This window comes from Melitaea cinxia, chromosome 2, assembly GCF_905220565.1.
Source record: "Melitaea cinxia chromosome 2, ilMelCinx1.1, whole genome shotgun sequence".
In the NCBI taxonomy this organism is placed as follows: Eukaryota; Metazoa; Arthropoda; class Insecta; order Lepidoptera; family Nymphalidae; genus Melitaea; species Melitaea cinxia.
The window spans coordinates 13,205,048-13,229,259 of NC_059395.1; the positions used below are offsets into that span (position 1 = coordinate 13,205,048).

The window sequence follows — 24,212 nt, forward strand, 5'->3', positions numbered from 1 at the left end:
AGATTTATAAACATAGATATTAGAACACCAAAGAAGGCTATACTCGTACTATCCAGACATTCTATTTATTCTCATGTAGGTCAAAGCTCTGTTCTTAGACGAGGTTTTAAATTTTCAAACAGTTAAACTTCCTCGTCTGCAGGCTGCACACCATTGGAAATAAAAGCTTTTTTATGTGTCTTAAATACCGTTTCACAGGATCATACATTTTTGCTCCTGAAATACATAGATACGACTGAGTTTTTAATTACATGCTATGTTTGCTTTAGTTAAATTATTTGTCATATTTGTATAAGCAAATATTTACAAAATTTAAGACCGTCTTGATGTTTCCCAGTATAATACAACACTTATCTATTAAGCGAGCAATTCTTGTATATATTATATAGAATCTGAATCTCGGAGACGGCTCCAACGATTTTCATAAAATTTAGTATGCAGGGGATTTCGGGGAAGATAAATAAATCTGGCTAGGATTTATTTTTAGAAAAAAGTCGTTATATCCCAGTTTTTAGACAGTGAAAAAATGGCTACAATATCGTTAGAATACGAAGGTTAATTTCGCAACTGTCAATAAAGTTGTAATAGATCAGGTGGGAAATCGGCCAAACCACGGTTCAACGCACTCGTTTTTTTTTTTTTTTAATTAGCCAGTTCTTATTTTTTATTATTATGTCGGTAAAATCGAAAAATATTATTCATATTTTATCATTTTTATTTTTTAATTATTTTTTTATTTTTGATTTTTTATATTTACTTATATTTTTCATTATTGTCGGTAAAAAAAATATGATTCACATTTTATTTTGTAATTCGTATTTAAATATGATTTCCAAAAAACACGATACACTAAAAATACCGAGCTAAGCTCGGTCACCCAGGTACTTTCGCTTTTAATTAAGATACTTTGGTGTGAAAAGTTAGTGTTCTAACAAAAAGAAAAATAGCTAGATTACATTGCTTATAGTTATGAATTACGTAAACCGAACATTGCCATTGTTTGTATTTTTAATTATAATTTACGTTTCGACGTTGTATAAACAACGGTAACCTCTGCCGCAGTAAAAATAATGATCTCAATTCTTACCATAAAGGCTCCATTGATCTCAAATGACGTACAATAAGGAGTGATTGATGATTGCCCTGAATACAACCGTTATGGTTTTTAATTGTGTACATTATTTAGCTGTTACGGTTGAATAATGTAAACATTTTAGCTTACATTTTAAGTAACGAATTATTATTGTATTATAATTTATGCATTCAAAATTGTGTGAAAAACAACCACTTTTATAATGAAACAACTATTTCGAATTTTATAAAACTCTTTGAAAATTTTTTGATGTTTTTTTTTACTTTAAGGTTTCATAAAATAATTTTTGTGTCAAAATCCACTGTACATTAAATTGTATACTCGTAATGACACGCGAATTAAGTGTTGACTAAAGTACCTACTCGGATACGTATGTGATTTTTAGTTTTACGCTTAAAATACATACCTAATTTAATCTACTTAAAAATTGCAGAGTACATTTAAAGTTTTTTATATTAATTTTTCTTTCTCTCAACAATTATTGAAGTAAAAATACACGCGAATGTGGCATCATCATGACCATACTAAGACGCTCATCTCAAAGATTTTGTATATTTACACATAAAAATATAAAATATATAATATAATTATAAAGATTTTTTATATTTATACATAAAAATATATAACATAAAAGATATTTATCTTTTACCCCTTTCCCTAGTTATGTTTTTGTGAAATAGGTTCCTATATTCCTTTTGTAGTAACTTCAGTTCTTAACACGTAAAAAAATACACCAGAATTTAGGTTTGGTTTATTTTAATGTTGTAAAAACCACATTTAATTTCGATTGTTTCTAAATTTTGGTGCCTACGGGTACAAAATAACTTTTTAGAAGCTGGTATTTTTAGGTTACCATTACTTTAATAAGGATACCTAAAAATATGTAGTGATATCAGCCAGCTACAATTTGATATATGTAAAATATTTTCGTGTTGTTGATACGTGAGGCTGTCTGACTGCAGTGGCCTATATTTTAAGATAACCACGAGAGCGCTTTGCTGTTATTAGCGTTCGCTCAAATGTAGGACACAACATGTTGCATGTGGGATGAACACCCTCTATCAGCCGATTCAATTGCTTTTGTTTTGCCGCCCCAGGCTTAGAGCACCCTGCAGAACACTTTTATCAAACAAAACACTTTTTCGAACCCTGAGAATAGCCTTGGGAAATTATTTGAGCCAAGGTAGACCTAATGCTATATAGAATAAGGGTTACCGTTCCATGATATTTACTACGTTAGGTACGTACAAGAAATATTAAGGTAAGTCGCGAAAAGAACACTTCACTAAAGAAGTGCATCAAAGTGTACATCAGTAAAGTCGGGTATTTAATCCTTAACTTGAACAGACATGCGTAGTAATCTCTTAAGTGCCTCCTAGTAATGCTTAGCGCTTGTAAATTAAGCTGATGGTTACAAGAATTACATAATATGTGCCTATTTTTTATTTATTCCATAAATTAATTAATAGCTCAATGAAGACCATACCATAAAATTACACGTAACTTACATTTTAGAAATGTTTGTAATATGAATTTGAAATCGAATATACCTTGATATATGCCCAAGTCGTTTTATGACGTAGGTATTTGTAAGGATTCAGTGTCCCTTTCCAAGGACTAATCACCACTTAATTCTTAAAATATGAATCACAAACTGCGATTCCAGACAACAAAAAATGGATAAGTCGATATTAAATATGTAGTTGGTATATTCCACAATAACTTTATAAAAAGTAATGGCCGTGAGAAATGTATAATTGATACAATAAATAAATATTAAACGTTATAATATTACGTTAATCTTTATGTTTAACTATATTATCAATACAATTTTAAACGGAAAATAAAGATACTGCATATTTATGATAGCTGTTATTTAGCGTATGTCCGAATAAACATACAGATGGAAAAACTTTGAAGTTTGGTTATAGAAGAATATGTATTAACTCTATAGCTTTATTTGATATTAATTTTATACCACGACTCTTTTAAAGGTTAACCAGTATCACGGGCTTGTTTGATTTAGTATAGTTAATTCGTAGTGACTTTTACACGGATAAAGGCGAAAAAAATTTTTAATGTAATGTTAAGCACACAGCACAAGCATTTCTGTATTAAATCTCTCCTTTGTTACAAAATCAAATCAGTCATGCGTTCACGAACCCTTCGGAGACTATCGTACAGCCACTGATTATAATTAATGACCTTTTAATTGAATCATTAGGTTTATAAAGATATTTACGTAATTGATAGGTCGATCGTCCTTCCGAGAGAGTCCTTTATTGCGTGCCTCCTTTTTATAAACATACAGTCCGCGACAAAACTTTAGCACACTATAGGTTTTTCATTACCGGGCAAGGCATTGATGCAAAGCAGTTATTATATGTATTTGCCTATAGGTTCCGAGTAAGATCATGACGCTCGAGCGGCGGGACAAAATTATATCACACTTAGGTATATAAAAAAAACTAATGGATATTTTTAATTTGTTGTTTTAGTAATGATACATCTTCCTCTATTTTTAACAACTTCATCTGGTGGTAACCTGATGGTAAGCGATTATCGTAGCTTACAGACGTCTGCAACACCAGAAGCATCGCAAGTGTGTTGCCGACCCTATCTCCAATCCTCTCCAGGAGCTCTAGTCGCCTTACTCACCAAACAGGAACACAACACTGCTTGAAAACAGTATTATTTAGTTATGATCTTGTAAAGTCGAGGTGCTACCCTAGTCGGCTACTCCATTTGTTGAGTAAGACATTTCCTGCTTTGTCCTACCTCAGTTAAAAAAAACATTTTAAACATGATCTTAGTTTAACTTTTTCCACTCATCTTTGATACAATTTTTTTGTTGCTCAACACTGTTAAATTGTTTACCATTTGAGTACACATCATGTGCTGCTAGCTTACCCAAACAATTTTTAATAGCATTCAGATCAGTGGAGTGTTTTTTATACGCTGCTACTCTATAACATATTAAATTAAAGAGACAATATCCATAATATTGACCTTTTTTTTTAGTTATCGTAAACTGTTTTTATTTTGTTTTATAGTGAACTTCACGAATTTACGAACCCATATTTACCGAAGTTTACGGATTAAAAAAAAAAACCTAATTTGCGATGTAAAGAGTAAAATGCTTATAAAGAGCGGGATAGTTTAAAAAATATAGGAAATTCATTGAAAAATCGTTGCATTTCGATATTTCGGTAAAACAGACCCCATATCGGTGGAAATACCGACAAATCGGCAGGTTCGAGGCCACTGGCTGTAGCGTCAAGCTTTTCTATTTTAAACACACTAGTGTACTTTACAATATAGTATTTATATTAATAAATAAATACACATATCTTAAATTTTGAAGTTATTAGACAACCAGCGCAATTTTACTTGTATGGACTATTAAGACTCCACTTTAATGGCTTAGAGTGTGATATCGTGTCGCCCATAATTATATTTATCATAGAAACAAGATAAACAAAGCGACAATTTCTGAAATCGGTTTTGTAGATCCTGAGATTAATGCTTTCAAACAAATAAAGCCTCCTCCTCATATCCTCTTTACAATATAGGCATAGGCTCAGTTTAGACATGTATGATTGATGTACAGGATAGAATTATTTTATAGTATAATTATTCTAAAATTTTGACTTTAATAAGAATACGCACTTGTTTTTGCAGACGTGGGGGAGTTCGTAGAGGCATGGAAGGCGGTAGTGGCGTGGTGTACCGAGTGGTAGGCCGGACGCGCAGTAAGGCCGACTGCGGACAACAGACTGAGAGACAGCCACCGCCACCTAGACAAGACACAACATGGAAGAAATACACAGATTCGCCCGGTGTAGGAGCTCCTCCACTTGTAAGTTAATATGTAATTTTTTAGAGCTGTAAATGGTCTTTATCAAAAAGTGAAATAGAACATACCTAATTATAAACCTTTTTTTTACAAGTAATTGTTTGTTTCATCTACAATATTACTTAATAAATGGAACTGTACCAGATAACGCCATGAATTTTTGACTATAATTAGCGTGCTGCCACGTATTTTCTGTCTAGCATTATCAATCAATCAGATTATTTGTTTTTTGTTGTTACTGAAAGTAATCAGTGAACAACTGGGTAGGTCACTTTTATTGATTATATTTATGAACAACTGCAACAGAGGAGGCATTTATGACCTACTAGCAAAAGGCAAAAAAAAAGAAAAAAAAATGTAAGAATTAGGAATAGCATTGATGTGTTTTTAATTATTATTTTTTTTTATTGGGAATTTAGTTGTATTTTATACATCTTAATGGTAATCTTACAAAATACAACAATTGTAGTTATTTCTCGTCAATTTTCTAAGAGAGTGCAGTATTATTGTTTGAGACAAAATTAATATCATGAATGAATCATTTAGATTTACTTTTCACGTTTATATTTCAGAATCAACCACCAGCTCCACCAAGTCCTTCCCATGGGCGAAAAGGTGAGCGCCGCACTGGTCACCATTCACCACAACACCACAAAAGGGAAAAACTTACGGCTGCACAACAGCTTGGAATAGCTCCACATCCTCAGGTACAAAGCTATAATCATTTTGTCTACTCGCAAATACCAATTATTATGATTTTTTAATTGTTGCGAAAATGTGAGTTGTTATGTAATTTTGTAATGCGCGTTAGCTTTTATTTGGAGAAATTAGTACTGGTTCAGTAGTAAAAAACAAAATACCCTTTTATAATATGAGTTTACATAATAAATAGACATATTACAAAATGTCTGTATGGATGATGTAAATTGGTAATTCTTTATAAGGAAACAATGTTATTCGAAAATTCCAAAAAACAACAATCTTTAAGTTAACTTGTATTCATTTCAAATCAAATTACTTGTAACTTATATTTCAGACTAAAAATGAACTTCTATTGGAGTGTGCTTTAGAGATATGAAATAAAACTAAAAATCCGTTGCTCTTATATTCCAGTACCCTGCTCCGAACTCATCAAATCAGCACGCTTCGCGGGGTGGAAGCTCACAGGTATACTTTATACATTTGAAACCAAACCTTGTTTATTTTTTCTTTCTATTTATTGCAAAGAAACGATAATATGATGGATTAATTAGCTCTAATGCTATGATATTAAGTGATAGACTACATTTACATAAATTGCTCATTACCTCCGATATTCATGCAAATAAAAAACGATATTTTACTTTCGTTAAAACAGATAACAAATTCCTAAATATTCTATTTATATCAATATTATAAAGCTATTTTATGCACACAATAATATATTGTACACATATTTAGAGCATATTGTGTATAATTAAAACCAGTACAGAACTATAAAATTGTGTGAAATCAGTTTTTTTTTAGAGCTACTCGATAGAATTTAAGTTCGGACAATTCAAAAATGCTTGTACACAATACCTTTGTAGATATAAATATATTTATTAGTTGTTCAAAGATTAACATGAGTTTTGATATATAAATATTAAAGACAGTTTATAACCATAGGTTTGAGAATAAATCTCGATTAGCTATAGCTTATTTTAAATCGGTGTTAAAAAGATCCAGTTAAGAAATTCGTTTTTTGGTAATTTTTTAAAAATATAACATCAGTTTCGTATTTTTTCTTTTAAACAATAGAAGTAGCCTTAAAATATTATTGTAGCGTGTTAATTAACTTGACTAGTTAATTTATTTAATTTCATTTCTTCATCAGTTGCAATCGCCGAGTGGACCGTCATCGCGACCGTCAAGTGTTTCCAGTGGAGGGAACGGCAGTAGCTGTTCGTCTGGTAAAGCTAAAGTACCGCAGAGCTTTGGTTATGTTAAGAGACAAAATGGCTCCCAACCTCCACCGCCTCCCGCTAATGGTCCACCACAACATGGTCACGGTGAGAATTTATTGTAATACATATTATTATTGATATTTATGAAAAAAAAAAAGAAAATGTTATATTAACTGATTAGTGACTAGTGTAGTGTATTTAATAAAAATATGGATAAGTTAGTTGCAAACTCATGTTACAAAAATATACTTATAAATTTAACAACCACTTAACAAAATATAGCACAAACTTATCAACAGAAAATAATAAAAATAGAGTCTGATTATTAAAATTTATTCTAGTTGGCAGAACCGCTCAAGTATCTGCAGTACCGAGAACAAAAGTTAAAGTGTCGGGAGGCACTCAAACTTGTACACAAGACCTACAAATACACAGTGAGTACATATTTTTAATTTTCGTCAAACGCAAGCCTATTATTGTATAAAAAAATAATATATACATCGACAATATTCATTGTTTCGATTATATAGTGCAGTTTTCATAATACAAAGCGACAAAAGATTTTGAGGTGCTATTAATATATCCTAATATGATAAATAATCAATATGTTAACAACTTTGGAGTATTATCAATAAAATGTTTCGGTCGTAAAATTTAAGCAAGTTGCTAATTGATGAAGATATGTGCAAAATACGACAAAAATAAATACAATCAGACGGACAAAGAACCTTGCAAATGATAAAAAATAAAAAAATAATAATAATAATATAATTTACAAAGCCTTAAAGTACACATTTTAAACAAAATTAATATTTTTATTTATATATTATTTTAATACAATAATCTAATATATAATTAATTCTCTTTTGATTTATTATATATTTAAAATAGAATAAAACGTTACTATATCTTTTACTAAAAAAGATTAAGATACATATAACACTTTATAATCATCTAAATATTATATTCTGTGCCAAATACCTTTTTTTTAAACCATTAAAAATAAAAATATGAGTTTAGTGCTTTGTTGTTAGACCCCCAGTCCACGTGTTTTTTTTATTTTTAAATTTGATACTTTTATACAAAATGTGTATTTGCTATAGTCGGTATTTTGACTGTGTTTTTTATAGATAATACTTATTTTGTTTTCATTATGTATAGAAAACGGCATCGGACCCAAATCATACTCATTAGGAGGAACTGCAGCTGCACAACTGTCTGCTTCTGTACGGGAAAGACTTCTAGGATCACAGTCTTTACCAAAACCAGGGACACACGAGTTCGCTGCCTTGTTCCATCATCATAGGTATGTTTGTGTAACTTAATATTGCTAATTGTATCCACATATCTAGCATGAGCAACATTCTTGTTTTAAACTGCAGTGTCATTTTAAAACTAATTTAAATTAACGTTTTATTTGATTTAAGGTTTTTTTTTTTGCTTTGACTAATTTGATATCATATTATATATTCGTATTAAAGTATTTTTCTGTAAACATCAATCAGTGTTTATAAAAAATAAATTGACATTCAATTGTTTTGTATGACATCATATGTCAGCTGATGTTTTAATAGAGCGGACAAAATGTTCAGACAATTTATTGAGACTCGACTAATTAATGTTCTTAGCCAAACTCATGATGCTTTATTGGAGTTAGACAGAGATAACTAGATGTTGTTCTTAAAGATCATTTACAATATAACTATACTCTTTAGTTTACAGGGTTGAACTGAAATTTTTTGTAGCAATGTTTTTTTTTTGCGTAAAAAATAATATTTAATAATTGAATATGATAATCCTGTCATTGTTATAGTGATGTTCAAATATATATATAGACATTTTTTTTAATAGCTTTATTTTATCTATTGCAAATAATAATTATATCCAACTGAAATATCAACTATCAATCATTAAATTAATTGAATAATTGCAAAACTTCGCGTGCTATAATAATTGCATTGTTATAATAATTTCACTTTTATTCCATCGTAGTACGTGCCTGTTCTATTTCAAGTTTAATTTAAAAGAGGCGTTGTATTCATTCGTCTGAATGTGCAGTGAAGTGCGGTGTATGAAATCGTAGTGGACAAAAATACTTGAGTTTTAATTATATTTGCAATGTTTTGTGAAAATAAGTATTTATATTACTATATATTTAGTAATATTAATTAAATTATATAGTTCGCTAGTTTTAAAGATTTCAAAATATCTATCTTTATCTATAATATCTTTGACATGGTGGTAAACTTTCTTATCGGTTGATATTATTTGTTTATATTGATAATAAAATATCCGTGAGAATATTTGTGATCAGTCGTCGATCAAATCTCGTAGTGGTCGCATGTTTCGGTACAACGATTGTTCTTTCAGGGCATCGCCTAGAGGCGGAATGAAAATCAGTGATGGAAGTCTCTCAGACACTCAAACATATTCCGAAGTCAAATCAGACTACGGAATACCATACGCTCCATGGTTGAGACACAGGTAGATATGCCTTAATACATTCTGAATGTGGGTGGTTTGTGGAATAGTCCATGTTCCATTTCTATAAAGTTTATAAGTATATTATTCGTATAGTCATTGTCATCCATTCTGCGATCATATGTGTACATATATACCGTGTGCATTTTGTGCATTCATTCCTTCAAAATAGTAATACAGAGTGTTTCACGATCATGCTTATGCATTCCTTCCCGCCAGTCGCAAACGTTCGGGTACGGCTGGCGCCACAGCATGAGCCCTCATTTCGTTTCCCCGTTTCAGCAATACATACTCCGCGAGTGGGCGCCTGTCCGAAGGCGAGTCGCTGGAGTCGCTCACGTCGCTGCAGTCGGCGCACGCGCACAACCACACCTCCTCCCCTAACTCACATCACCGCAGCTCACTTACACACAATAAGCTCATCATGCACCGAGACGCGCAGAGCTCCCGTCTCAACAGGAGCAACAGTATTAGGTGGGTCGACGAACGGTAACTACTCGGTGACGGTAGCGTACGGTGGCGTAGCTAGGTTTTATAGGCGGATTTGGTTTTAATTTATATGAAAATAAAATTCTGGTAGTTTTTTGAATTTGGGTTCATGATAGCTAAATAAAAACTAAACATTCAGATCTTCATTTGACGTTTGGTAGTTACGCCACTTATAACTTCATCATACATCACCAAATCATTCCCTATATCTATTTGTGTATTGTTTACTATTACTGTGCTTTAATGCTCTTCCCTATATCATTTCATGTACAACATTCGTATATTATTTATAGTTATGTAAACACGCAACTAACAATATAAACACTATGTAATATCTTGATTCGTTTTTAGCTACCTCAGAGATAGGACATTTCCAAGGTATGCCACAAGGATGACAAGTTATGTTTTGCTTCGAGGTGGCACGCTTCACTTACCATGTAATATATGCATGTTCAAACATGGCACGGCTTACACATAAAGAAATTTTTATAAATTATAAAAGAAATCTATGTGAAATGAAATGCTATTCATTTTACTTTTGCTGTTGTAAATGAGACGAACACATGATTTATAAGTTTTGTTTTAAGATCGTCTTTATATAAATTATGCATTTAGCACTGGTAAAAATAAATATATTATTTGCGATTGTAAAGCTATATCCGTGTATTTTGTTGCAAGTTACAGTAAACACTTTATGCATAAAATGAAGCAAAATTTCGACAGTAATTTTGTGCTAGCGTTTATACTTGCGTATTCGTTGTTTGTGTCAGGCTTTGCTAATTTTGAATTTTTATTGTATGTAAGATAACTGAAAAATTAAATGAGTTGAAATATTTAGAGGCTTAAAAACGCAATCATTTTTAAAAGCAGTATATAACTAAATTTTATCGCGCCTTATCATGTTAGTAGTCGTTACGTCTAAGATTTAGTAGAAGGTATTTAATTTTCTTACAGAAATAAAAGAATAGTCCTTCGTAAATACTACTTAATTAAACATCATTTTTATGATAAAACACTTCCACTTAGTAAGATGCAAAACAGATTTAATTTTTTGTATTGAATATACGAGTTAGTATCATATTTATTTAAATAATAGCTCTACCCGCGACTTTGTCTGCGTAGAATTTAAAAAAAAATTATGATCCAGTTCGCAAAGTTACAAAATAATAACATTTATAAAATAAAAGTAGCCTAAACTATTCCTTATTACATCAGCTATCTGCTAGTAAAAGTCCCTTCAAAATCGGTCGAGCCGTTTCAGAGATTAGCCGGAACAAGCAAACAGACAGATAGACAGACAAAAATTGTAAAATATGTTATTTTCATCCATCCACATACATTTAGTAAAAAGCGGTTATTTTAATATTACAAAAGACACTCCAATTTTATTTATTGTTATTAGTAGGTAATATAAGTTTTATCTTTTAATGTAACGACTGAGATTATATCTTATTGAAAAAGTCAAATTTTCAGTCTTTAACTAAAAGTAAAGGAATGTAAAACGGACACGCATCTGTTTGCTTACACTTAACTTACAGATATTACGTTTCTTTCGTCAGTCTAAAGTACCCCTAATAATACCCCCATAAGCAGGTTGAAATTTAAACCTTTTGATATAGATATGTATAAATGCATAATTATGAGCATCGTTACAGATCAACAAAATCGGAAAAGTTATACCCTTCAATGCTGCAAAGGTCTTCGGAGAGTGATTACGAGCCATATTATTGTTTGCCGGTGCAGTATGGACCAGGGGCACAAGGTTTGTAATTCATTTTACCTTTTTAACGCATTATCAATATTCTACACTTAGAAAACTGTTAAGTATTATTAATAACATAAATTCCCATATCAAACTATATAATTTTTATAATGTGATATAAAAAGTGTTGTAAGACTACCTCGCAGTTGGACTACTACTTTTTAACTTAAATTCAACCACAAACGTACGCATGTGCATTAACATTTTGGAATTTGACTTGACATCTATAAACAACGGATCAGATCAAATAACGATTGACTTTCTATCACACACACTTGGATGCTTTAGAAAGCCCTTGATGTTGCCAGGTGCATGTGTGTAATTTATTAGAGCTAACATAGTAAATTAAAATAAAAAATCCTCAGACTCAACGGCTTCCACTAGGATTTTTCCTGTGTCAGAGGTTCGGAAATATAAAACATATATCCTCATACAAAACGAATAAATTTTTAATATAGTTTTATGCGAGTTAAAATATTTTGTAATAATAGTGGAGCTTCAAAGAACTCATATTAAAATAATAACCTATAAGGTTTGCCTAATAAATTAATGATAGTAATAAACGCCTTTTAATGGTTCCTAATAACAATTACTCATGAGTTGGGGTTCGAAAACATACCCATCATTGGTCTTAGTCCGTCTATTGCAGACGATTTAGACAGTGTCAGACAGACACTGTGTCGCCTAGGACACTCTTCAGGAAAACGCAGAGTTGCTTAAGCTCTGCGCCACCCTCTCGACCTCACTGGCTAGGCTCACAGGAACGAGTCGATACATGTGGAGCCAGTTCGGCTACAGGAGTCTTTTGCATTTTAGACCTATGCCACGAATGCTTGACAGAGACTCCATTCCGGGTTAGAAATGAAGGTTTTCTTCTCCAGGACCTTGATGATTTTGAGCCAGGTTTATCCCTTGGTCGCCTTTTACGACCCCCACGAGAAGAAAGAGGCTGGTGCTATTCTACTCGTCCGACACCACACAATGATAATAATTAAACACGTCCAGACCAAACACCTTGTGTGTGGCCTATGCAAATGTTTACCCTGTGCGGAGATCGAAATCGCGATCATTAACGCTCCTTGTATTACAGGCGTATTCACTTACCATCTGGCGAGATCGTACTCTTGTTTGCAAGCTTTGTAGCAAGAAAAATATACTATAATATACTTACTGAGGCACAATAGAAAATATCCTACACAAAATTTGAGCGGCTCGACTGGGGAGTACCTCAACATTACAGAAGATCACAGCTTAATAACACTACTCTCAAGTAGTATTCCTTTGGTGTGTAAGGTGACCAGAGTTGAAGGTAGGTAAGGAGTTAGAAACGGCAACGTACTGGCAATGCTCCTGGTGTAACAGGCATTCATAGGCTTTTTTTACACAGACATAACTATGTCGGCAAACAAGCGTACGGCTCACCTAATGGTAATCAACTACCATAGCTTGTAGACGTCTCCAACACCAGGAACATTGCAAGCGCGTTGCCGACTCTATCTCCAATTACCCCCTGGTCTCATCACTCATCAAAAGGAACACAACACTGCTTGAAATCAGTATAATTTACTTCTGTATAATTTACTTACTACCCTACATCAGTTAAACTATGGCTACGGTACGGTATTTGCTTATCGTGGGGCGAGACAGAATGCGTGTTTGCAATCGTTATAATAAAAAGAAAACTATTTTTGTATTAGGTCTGAACTACGGTGTCTCCGAGCCCCCTTCCCCATCTCCTCGCTCAGCGCTGAGCCCTACGCACCAGCCCGGCAACGTGATGCACACGCCGCGACACTCGCACCATTATCCTAAAAAGAATGACGAAGGTTTGTTCTCAAGATTGATTCTGAACTTCAATTTATCATCTTTACCTGCGATACGATGGCCTGAGCAAATTATTTAAATCTTAATACCACCTTTGCTAATTTGTATATAAAATAACTGTACAAAAAAATTTAAGTGCAATAAAGAATATCTACGTTTTAAAGTGATCTTGAAAGCCTACTTAAATTGAAAGACAATTTTTGCTTGAATATGTAATTTAACTTTTATTATCTTTTTCAGAATGTAACTTTTTATTTAGACTTAATTTTTTATTCATTTATTTCAAATAATTCGGTTTGTAATCGATAAAAACACGACCGACGACGATTATAATGTGTATTAACATTACAAAAAGAATTTTTCTGATACACTAGCAATTTTCCATTTGTTAAGTCGTTAAACTTGTACCTGTAGTTTTGATTATTTTAGAAAATAGGAGAGCAGACGCTAAGGAAGTGCCAGCATCATTTAATTGCACACGGCCTCTCAATTAGTCGTGTTCGGAAACGGAAAAAGCAAATGACATGGTTCTTGACCGATTCCATCCTAATATAAACAACAAATAATAAAACCGACTTCCTTGACTTAACTCTACAAACAACTCACCGAGTTTAATTAAATTAATAGTAACGAAATAGTTTAAGTGGAAGAGAAATTTTACTATATATATATTAACTTTTTTAATAATAAATATTTTTTTGTTATTCTATGAGAAAAATTAGAATAAAAAACAAATAAACAAAATAAATAATAATCCAGTGATTAAGAAATAAATTATAGTTTAAAAAAATTAAAAAACCACGCTTTAATAGCTAATCGAGTTAAAAAGTAGAAAATAACTTTTTACTAATACGATTTTTAATTTATACAAATAATTTATATTACAGTAGTAGAAGATCGAACAATCAATCATAATTAATTACTTCAAAATAAAATTATACGAAAGTTTAAATTACTAAGAGAATAATTCAATTCAAAGTAAAAAACGTGGGGTGCATTTTACTATATTTTCATATCTTTTTATTGTTTTTATAACTTATCGCATATAGATAGTTGCAAGTAGAATAATTGTTACATTTAATATATCAAGCACCCTACGCTAAAAAATAAAGATTTAATATCATTCGTTTCCTCGTGTCGCCGTCTTGTTACCAGACATAACGTTAGAATTATAAATACTCTTATAAAACTGAGCTATTAACATTTTAAATAAGAAAAATTTGTTTACTAAATGATAGCATTTTAAATCATTAAAATCATCGTAATCGCGATTGGACTTGAATTATTCTTTCACCATCAAATGAAGCTTTATACCTATATATTATTTTTACTAGTGTACCCAAGGTCTGTAGAAAATTCAGCTCTGTCAAAGTTTTTAATTTGAAATATCTATTTTAGCCGGACTATACTGTCCATATTTTATTAAATTGGTAACCTTTAACTTTACTGCTCCAATATGCGGGTTGGCGGATACTTGCAGGCGTATTTTAACATATAAACTGTAAAAGCAGTAAAATATAATTTTACGATTACGTTTTTTACGTTTTTAATAACGAGTGTTAATAGAATTTGAAAATAATAAATAAGTTTTGTGATAAAAAAATATGGATATTTATTATTAAAACACAGATAAGTAACCTTAAGTAACGTATCACGTGTCGGTGATAGGTAATCTTAAGTTACACGAAATATATCGATACTTCGTTTCCAGTGCACGGTTCGACCGCGTCTTTGGTATCGACGGCGTCGTCGTTGGCCGCAGGTGCTGGGACGGATGAGAGACAAGCTCATGAGGTAATTGACTTCTTATAATTAGTACTTCATTAAGCAAAACAGTATTACGTAAATTTAAACCACACCTGGCCCTTGACTTCCGTGAATAAAGAGAACGATTTGATTCTATATAATTGCGATGTCATTAAACTAATTTTCATAATAAGCATATGATACTTATTAAAAAATGTCTGTAGACTCTGTAGTAATACTGTATGTTGCTATATGAACAAAGAGACTTGGTAATAAACGAGCAATTGTAACAGTACAATCGGAGTCCGTGTAGAATGGTAGCGGAAATGTGGTATTTCTCCTTTCAATTGCAATTCTTATTACTTGTGCGAAAAATGAGTCAGCCATTCTAGCACCAGACAATGAAAACAGACGTTTGTTAGCTTTTTTATTTTATTATTGTTTTCATTACATCCAAAAGTTATTTTATTCGCACATTTGCCTTTCATAATTTTATAGTTTAACTATAATAACTATTATAACTCTTATGTTTTGAAAGTTTGGAAATATACAAAAACATAAGATTTCATGCATTAAAAGAGTAAAAAAATACATACCAGTAATGTTGCTTTTCCAAGCAAACTTGAGTTATTGATTTATAATTTGATATATAATTATATGAGTAATTCTAACACAGCACCTAAGTATAATAATTTAGCTGATACTACTTTCATATGTATAGTAGGTACATGAAAATAAAAACATACATATAAAGAATATCGAGATAGCAAAAACATTGTTTAAAGGCGTTGTTACAATATTTTCCTAGTGTTTTTGGACTACATTCACCGATTAGCAAAATATTGTAAATGAAAATATGTTTACGAAATTCATTGTCGTAGGTTCGAAAGTTGAGAAGAGAGCTGGCGGACGCGAAAGAAAAGGTACACACGCTGACGACCCAACTGACCACAAACGTAAGTACTTTCTACTGTTCTCCAATTTATTAAACTAGCTGTAGCCCGCGGCATAACTCGTATGTGTCAAATATGAGCTAACCCGCAGAGTTTCATAGAAAATCTTTTAATTGTATTAGCGTCAGTATGACAAAAATCTGCTCATCATTACAATAATTTATAGCACACTACCTGACTCGGCAAACGTTGTCTTGCCGCTAAATGGTATTTAAAAATAGGGATTGGTAGTAGAAGGGTGAAAATTTAGGGTTGTAAGTATTTTCCAACGCCAAATCATAATAAAATAAAGAATAAATAATTTATCTAAAAATTAAAAAAAAAATAGGGGTGGACTATCCTTAACATTTAGGGGGATGAAAAACAGATGTTGTTCAATTCTCAGACCTACCCAATATGCACACAAAATTTCATGAGAATCGGTCAAGCCGTTCCGGAGGAGTTTAACTACAAACACCGCGACACGAAAATTATATATAGGTATTAGATATTTTATTCAAATAAAATTTCAAAATAAATTAATGTTAAAAGTTAATAAAAATATAATTATGACTACATGTGTAACCATAATTTTAAATAAGTTTTACGTTACGGATCCACGCTTTTGCAATATCCGTTAACTGTCGAACATGCAAGTGTTTTGTTTTTAAGAACGCGATGATATTAAAGATTTCTTATTTATTAGAACGAGACGAGATTTTAGACTTATTAAATTTTCTAGATGCTTTGTTTCGATTACCCTAGTATTTTATAGTGCGTAACTCCGTAATAATCTACTTGCTGTATCACTAATTCACTACATAGTACAAAAGTCGCTTCCCGTTCTCTGTATGCTTAGTTCTATAAAACTACGCAGCGGTTTTCTTTAGTAAATAGAGAGAGTCCAGAGGAAGGTTTATACATATAATACGTGTATAATATAGTAGAGGAACACCGATCGTTTTTGCACCTGTGTGAAGCCAGGGCGGGTCGCTAGTTGTTAATATAATTATGCAATTAGTCTAAAATTGTATGATATTTAAACACATAGATAAAATAATATGTTATTATAAACTAAAATTTCTAAATAAAAAAAAATTGTATAATAATATTAAATTATTTTTCATTTTACAAGGATTCCGCTAATAATTCTCAAAGCAAACGAGCTTAGTCATTTTTGTTTTTTGTGTGAATTTTAAAATAAAATATTTTTGTAATTAGGGAATAGAAAACAATGCCTTTCATTGCGATTGTTTAACCAAATACATAGAAATATGCTGACTTAGGTTAGGGGTCAATGACAAGTATGTAAATAAAGACGTCGAGTAAGTGATCTCTTTTCTAGTCATCACTATATCGTGTTGTTTGTATAAACAGAACTGAATGGTGTCTTTGATAACAAATAAATCAAAGCTACGCATTTTGAACGGATAAATTTAACTCTGAGTCTAATCGACTTTTTCTTTAATTTACATAATTTTCCATGGCTGGTAATAGAATATTAAACATTTAGATGACTTATAGAAGTATCATAATTTTGTATGATTGATGTCAAGGATAGTGGTTAGTGTAATATCCCACTGCTGGGCAGAGGCCTCTTACCTCATGTAGGAGAAGGATCAGAGCTTAATCCACCACGCTGCTCCAATGCGGGTTGGCGGATATATCCCCTACTATGAGTAACGATTGCTATCAGGTGTTCTTGATAACAACCGGGACCGACGGCTTAACGTGCTTTCCAAGGCACGGTGGGGAGACCTGCACAAACACTCAGACCACGGCAAACATCTGTATTTTCATGTTAGGGTATCGAACCCGCAAACACTAGCGCAGCAGTCACTAACCAGTGCTGTGACCGTTGCGCCAAGGCGTCGTCACATCTATGTAAGTAATTATAACATTCCGAACAACTGCACGGACTTGGATTTTTTATTTGTGTTAAAAAACGACGTATTTCCGAATATATATATATATATACTAGCTGACCTGGCGAACTTCGTACCACCTTATTTTTTTCTGAAATATAATAATAACATAATATATCAAAATAAAATATAGCCTATCTTTTAAGTTGGATCAAACTGCACACGGTGTGCAAATTTGACTAAAATCGGTTAAGTAGTTTAGGAGTCCATTGAGGACAAACATTGTGACACGAGATTTATATATATTAATATATAAAAATATATATAAATTTATATTTATAATAATATATATAAATTTATATATATATATATATATATATATATATATATATATATGACGATACGAAATTCATCGTACAGCTTTCATGTACAAATTAATACGTCATAGCTTAATAATGTTTACCTTTTATATTCACTTGTTTCATATCATTAAGTGTAATTTAAAGACTTTTGAGACGAGACGGCAGAATGGATTGCAATGTGAAAGTTGCAGCCTTTCTTGCGATTCTTCGGACTATTGAAACACAAATTTTGTGTGAGGAATATAAAGGAATGCTAAATGACCCAGATACGTTTAATATTTTTCATGACTTTTCCCTGACTGTAATTCGTAATGTGCTATTTACTAGACTTGATTTACTTTTGTAATGAAACAGAGCAGGTTTAGTAGTCTGATAAGCTTACGGAAACTTAACGAGTTATACAGTGAAGAAATTTAAGTATCAATATACGATGTTCCCAGACGCTTCGACATGATACTAAAGTACAGCACGAAAATCCAATTACATTAAAATGATGATGACAAGATCAGATATTGTATGTATGGGTTCGGTCGCACGGCCGTGAGTGCGGTCGCTCGCCATATCGGGTGTTCGGAATGTGTGTCGAACAGTTGCTAACACTGTGTTTAACCTAACTGAAAGTAGTCTTAGGGAGCGTGTACATTATAGAGAAAACTATTTTCAATTATATTTGTACGAACATATTATTATGCCAGTGTAGCGATCAGCTTTAAATGTGTAATAAGAAAATTATGGTATGTACGCGTAATGCCAGGAACAGATTTAACGTAAATTATTACGCAATTTGCATTCGCAAAGGAAATTATATGCAGTATAAAAATCGTTTTTATTTTGTTTATTAAATGTGATGCATCGGAATACAAAAAATTAAAACAAAATTTAATCAAAATACCGAACGTTAAAATTAGGTACGAGTAATTTTTATCATAAAATGAAACAAGTTTTTAAAAATATTTAAAGAGTAATTAAAGAAAAATTAAATCCGTTATGAGTAAGTTCAGTCTAAGGTACAGGATACAAACATAAGAGCCGTAACGTAATTGCATTTCTAAATTTAAACAAGTTTTTAAATGCCACTTTTATGTTTAAGACGGAATAAATAGCGTTGCATAGTTACAAATAAATATAAGACTCATTTCATCTAATATGTGTAAGGTAGAAATTTTGTTATTTTTTGTTAATCACCAATACGACCTATTTTCATAACTCGCAGTTGATTTTATTGAAGGAAAAAATTAAGTAATGGTTAAAATTAGTTCCCATAGCCTGTTCCCCTAAGTTCTACGTAGACAATGTCGCAGCAACTAGTTGAAAATATAACACAGAGTATAAAGCTTTCGACGTTTGCGGCTTGATAAAGCATAACGCTTTTCCTTAATCAGAAATGACACGCGTCACCTACATCTAGCGATAGCGCTTTTCTGAATTCCTCATCTAATAAATAATTGTAGAATAATGATAAACGTTTATTTTCTATTCCTTTATCATCTACGCAAATAAATTTATATAAGGTTTGCGCTAGCAACTGGTTTTCTCACGTACACGGAATCAATTGTACAAAGGACGAACTTATAGTAAGTATGTATGTATTTAAGTAGCGCTTAACAGTGCTCGCTTATAATCTTAATATCTAAAATAATTAATAAGACGTTTCTTTTAGTATTTTAAATTCATTTTATAAATTCATTGTTCATTTATGTTAATGCTGTTTTCTTTTTGAAGACAGTGAACGTTTTAAAAATCCAGTTGGCTCTCAACTCCAATAGTATTTGATATTATTTCTTTGTCACTCAAAGAAATTCTAAGAGGCGAAAACCGAGCCGATAAAACTAAATAATCACTTGAACAATTTATTAACACAAAAAGTCCACTTAATGAAAGTTATAAAAATAAAGTTTTGCGACTTAAGAAAAATATAAATCAACGTCCCAATCTCCTACTTCGACATCGTAAAAAATTATGTCAAACGAACCCTTGAGTCCTTTTATCGACACGTCGTTACCGACGGGCGTATAATATAATGTACATACATAATTCATATTGTAAAAAAGAACACGACCTGACAACAAATTTGGCCAAAAGATAGAATTGCTATGTGATTATATGTCATACGTTATTCAATGTTCATGCAATTTTAATATGACTACATTTATGTACAGCAATTGTGTCATTTGGCACATAAATCGTAAGTTACATCGAGTGTTAATGATATCGTTAGGGTATGGTTAATGTAAAGCGGTATGACTGACACGGTAATGTGTTGTTTTTTATCGTTCGAGAGTAATCCATGTTGTACATTACGTTATTCTACGCAGACTGATGACTAACTGGTTTTTATTTAAATCACATTTCATAGTAGTACATAGTTTAAAAATAAACTAATAATATGTATCTTCTTCCATTAAAGATAAATATTAAAAGAAAACAAAAAAAAAAATCGCATCTACAAAAATATAATACATGTTCTCATATTTTTAGTAACTGCAGTAGAGGTATCCATATCTCAGTAAATATTTCTACATACCTACATTGATTTATTTTTATTTCTATTCTAATTGTGAAGTATAAAATTTTAAGCAAATAAGCACACTTTTGTAAGTCTTTTTTATTTTTTATAATCTTTGTCTAAGTGTAATAAAATTTAAGTGTAAATTAAAAAAAATTGCAACGTTTTACAAACGGCTCATACGACTAGGTACTATACTGACACCTGTGAAGTGTTTTTTTGTAAACAGGTTATAATTACTTTTTCGTGTTTCAACGTATATGTTTGTAAAGTTGAGTTAGAATAAAAATGTATTATAAATATGATGTTAACAATAAGTGAGCTTTTGTTAACCAATTTGTCAACTCACATCATAGTGCTCTTTGACTCACATGATTTTATAAGGACATTTTAAAATTAAAAATAATTCAATCAATAACTGCAGTAATTCGTTAAAAATAACAAATGACTGACATAAGATTGACAGTTACTAACGTAAAACGCGTCATACGTTGTATAAATATTACAGCAAAACAAATCATAGTTTTGGCAGTACGATACACTTTGAGGTAGGTACTTTTGATACGCAATTATTTGATTAAGGTACAAGAAAAATACGACAAAATATTACGAAACTGCGTGTGAATAAGTGCGGTTTCAGTAATAAAAAAATATATGTGCAACGCATACCTAAATATTTTGAAAAATATTTAAGAATACATATTTATTTCAAAGTTAAACGAGTAATTAACAAGTATAATATGTTATTATTTCAACATGTTATTAAAGCCACAAGCTATAAATACAGTTAGTTTTACTAGTTACAAAATGAGAAGTGACAAAACAAAGATTGTTCAATTTAAACCAAACAAAAATGTAACAAGCGCAGCCTTAAGATTTTATCTCCATTAAGTTGAATAAATAATCATTGATTTCATTAATAGCGGCTCTCCATGGGACAATGAAGTGCAGTTTTCAATAATAGCTATCCGAGTAAGTTTTTGTTCGCCTAATTTACTGTTCAACAACGCCGCCATAAATTATTCAACATCTGAACTAAGCACGGACATCAATCGTTGTTCTTGTGACTCTGTTCGATGGCTTTAAACGTTATATGGGCATTATTGAGATCATTGTTTACTTGCCTTTCATTCCATGGTTTTAAATTCTGAATTTTGAAATCACTTTACATCCTAGAATTCATTTTAATAATATATCACTATATTACTTTATTTTTATTTATTTCTAAGACTATAAAAGGACTCATTGCTGTAATAGAGCACTGTTTTTTAAAGATTATAAATTTCAATGTCATTTTAATGTATACTGTCAGCCGTCTCTATATCGATTAAATTATGTTTATGAGTTCTATAAAGTTTAAATGATTTTGAAGGTACAATAAAACGTTTTTTTTTTCGATCATCGATGTATTGTTTAAGGAAGTTTCGAATAAATTATAATTGTAGCAATTCAATACCCTATTGAATCGACGATTAACTCATAATTTATGTAGTGTATGGAGGAACAAACCAAAGAATTAGTTGGCAGTCCGTATACCACAAACGGAGCCTTGGCAGTAATCCAAGACCAACAAAGGATATGTTTATGAGTTGTAAGTTCGCGATGGATTTGACTGAATGGTCAGTAATGTTTTGCCAAGTATTATACCTCTCGAAAATACAGCGATCAGATGAATACAGAATGATTCATTTACTAGCAAGTATAACATTCAGTTTTATTAATTTGTTACTTTACGTGAAAAATCTTCCTGATATAATCTACGCAATGAATCCTCTGCAAACGAATATATCTAATTCTAATTAATTAATATGTTTACTAAAACAAGGTTATATATGGTGATGAAACATTTAGAAAAACGTTATAAAATATAAATTTAACATTTAAATGTTACATTTAAAATAGTTGATTTCCGTCAAGTTTTTTTATATAGCTTTTTGTCTCCCATTCCACCTTATCATCATTACAGCCTATACAGTCCACTGCTGGACATAGGCCTCCACAAGTTTACGCCAAAAATAACGTGAACTCATGTGTTTTGCCCATAGTCACCACGCTGGGCAGGCGGATTGGTGACCGCAGTACTGGCTTTGTCGCACCGAAGACACTGCTGCCCGTCTTCGGCCTGTGTATTTCAAAGCCAGCAGTTGGATGGTTATCCCGCCACCGGTCGGCTTTTTAAGTTCCAAGGTGATAGTGAAACTGTGTTATCCCTTAGTCGCCTCTTACGATACCCACGGGAAGAGAGGGGGTGGCTATATTCTTCAGTACCGTAGCCACACAGTACTTTCCACCTTAAATTGTATTATATTCACAATTGCCACAGAATCCTTTCAACGATTTCAAGTGTCATATATTATCTACACAATTTCTTTCACATGCATTCAGTTTTTTTTATACCTACCTGTTGTCAATTGTATTAAAAAGGTTCTCGGTTTTTTTAGCCGCATACGCAAAATGAGACATTATCAAGTGTAACTCGAGATCATGCCCTATAAATCTTTAAAAGTGGACCTTCTTGCGCAACAAGTGTGCGTGATGTAGGTACACACAACTACTTATACCGTTAAAACATACGGTCTACGTTTTAGTTTTGACCTTTCTTCAATAAGAATATTTCTGCTTGGTTTCAACTTTCAAGGACTGTGATTTGATATTTTATAGCCTATATTATTTATCGAACTCCTGAGATTTTCGAATGAAAATAAGATAAGTTCTTCACTTGAAGTAATATTTATGTGCATAATGAAATAGCTATAAAATATGTAAAAATAAAGTCTTATATAGATAGAATCAAAATCAATATTACCTAATTATTATTAGAATGAACTGGATATTGTAAGTACAATAATAACCCTACACTGCTGTCCCTTTATATGGACCCGATAGACCGTAACTTATGCTTTATATTAGCGATCAGCCCGGACTGTTCAGGGTTCCGTGACTCAGTTTTATTTAGTAGTTCACTATCGTCGTCCCAACCAGTTTGTTTTAAAACGCGATAAAGAACGGACGCACGCGCGTCGCTATCATAGTGCGCGCTTGTATGTCGATTCATATAAACAATCTTTTGAATATTATCAGTGAATATTATAGTGATAAAAATGATTTGTAGTTTATATGTGGATATAAGTGTATTATTGTAAGGATTTATTCATAGTCAATACTTGAGTAGCAGTGCCCAGTTCTCTTCTTTCAAGATCTGTAGAAGCAAAACATGTTTGATTACCGTTTGTTGTTTTGTTACTAAGACATCCGTGTCATGTCATTTTATTTTAATTTTGACGTTAGAAACGTACATCGATTATTATCGTTCTTAATTCTGATACGTAATGGAAAATATTGCTTGTAATAATTAAGAGTTTGTTTATGAT

At 31.7% G+C, this 24,212-nt stretch overlaps 1 protein-coding gene across 1 annotated transcript in view; it reads left to right on the plus strand.

Moving 5' to 3' along the window:
- LOC123665215 (protein sickie) overlaps positions 1 to 24,212 on the plus strand; it is a 221,874-nt gene that overhangs the window by 155,132 nt on the left and 42,530 nt on the right. Inside the window, 13 exon segments of the mRNA XM_045599553.1 lie at positions 4,775 to 4,952; positions 5,522 to 5,656; positions 6,063 to 6,116; positions 6,805 to 6,979; positions 7,216 to 7,308; positions 8,036 to 8,180; positions 9,245 to 9,358; positions 9,638 to 9,829; positions 10,196 to 10,222; positions 11,500 to 11,606; positions 13,304 to 13,432; positions 15,142 to 15,245; positions 16,058 to 16,132. Of these exon segments, the coding sequence (XP_045455509.1) occupies positions 4,775 to 4,952; positions 5,522 to 5,656; positions 6,063 to 6,116; positions 6,805 to 6,979; positions 7,216 to 7,308; positions 8,036 to 8,180; positions 9,245 to 9,358; positions 9,638 to 9,829; positions 10,196 to 10,222; positions 11,500 to 11,606; positions 13,304 to 13,432; positions 15,142 to 15,245; positions 16,058 to 16,132 (1,528 nt within the window).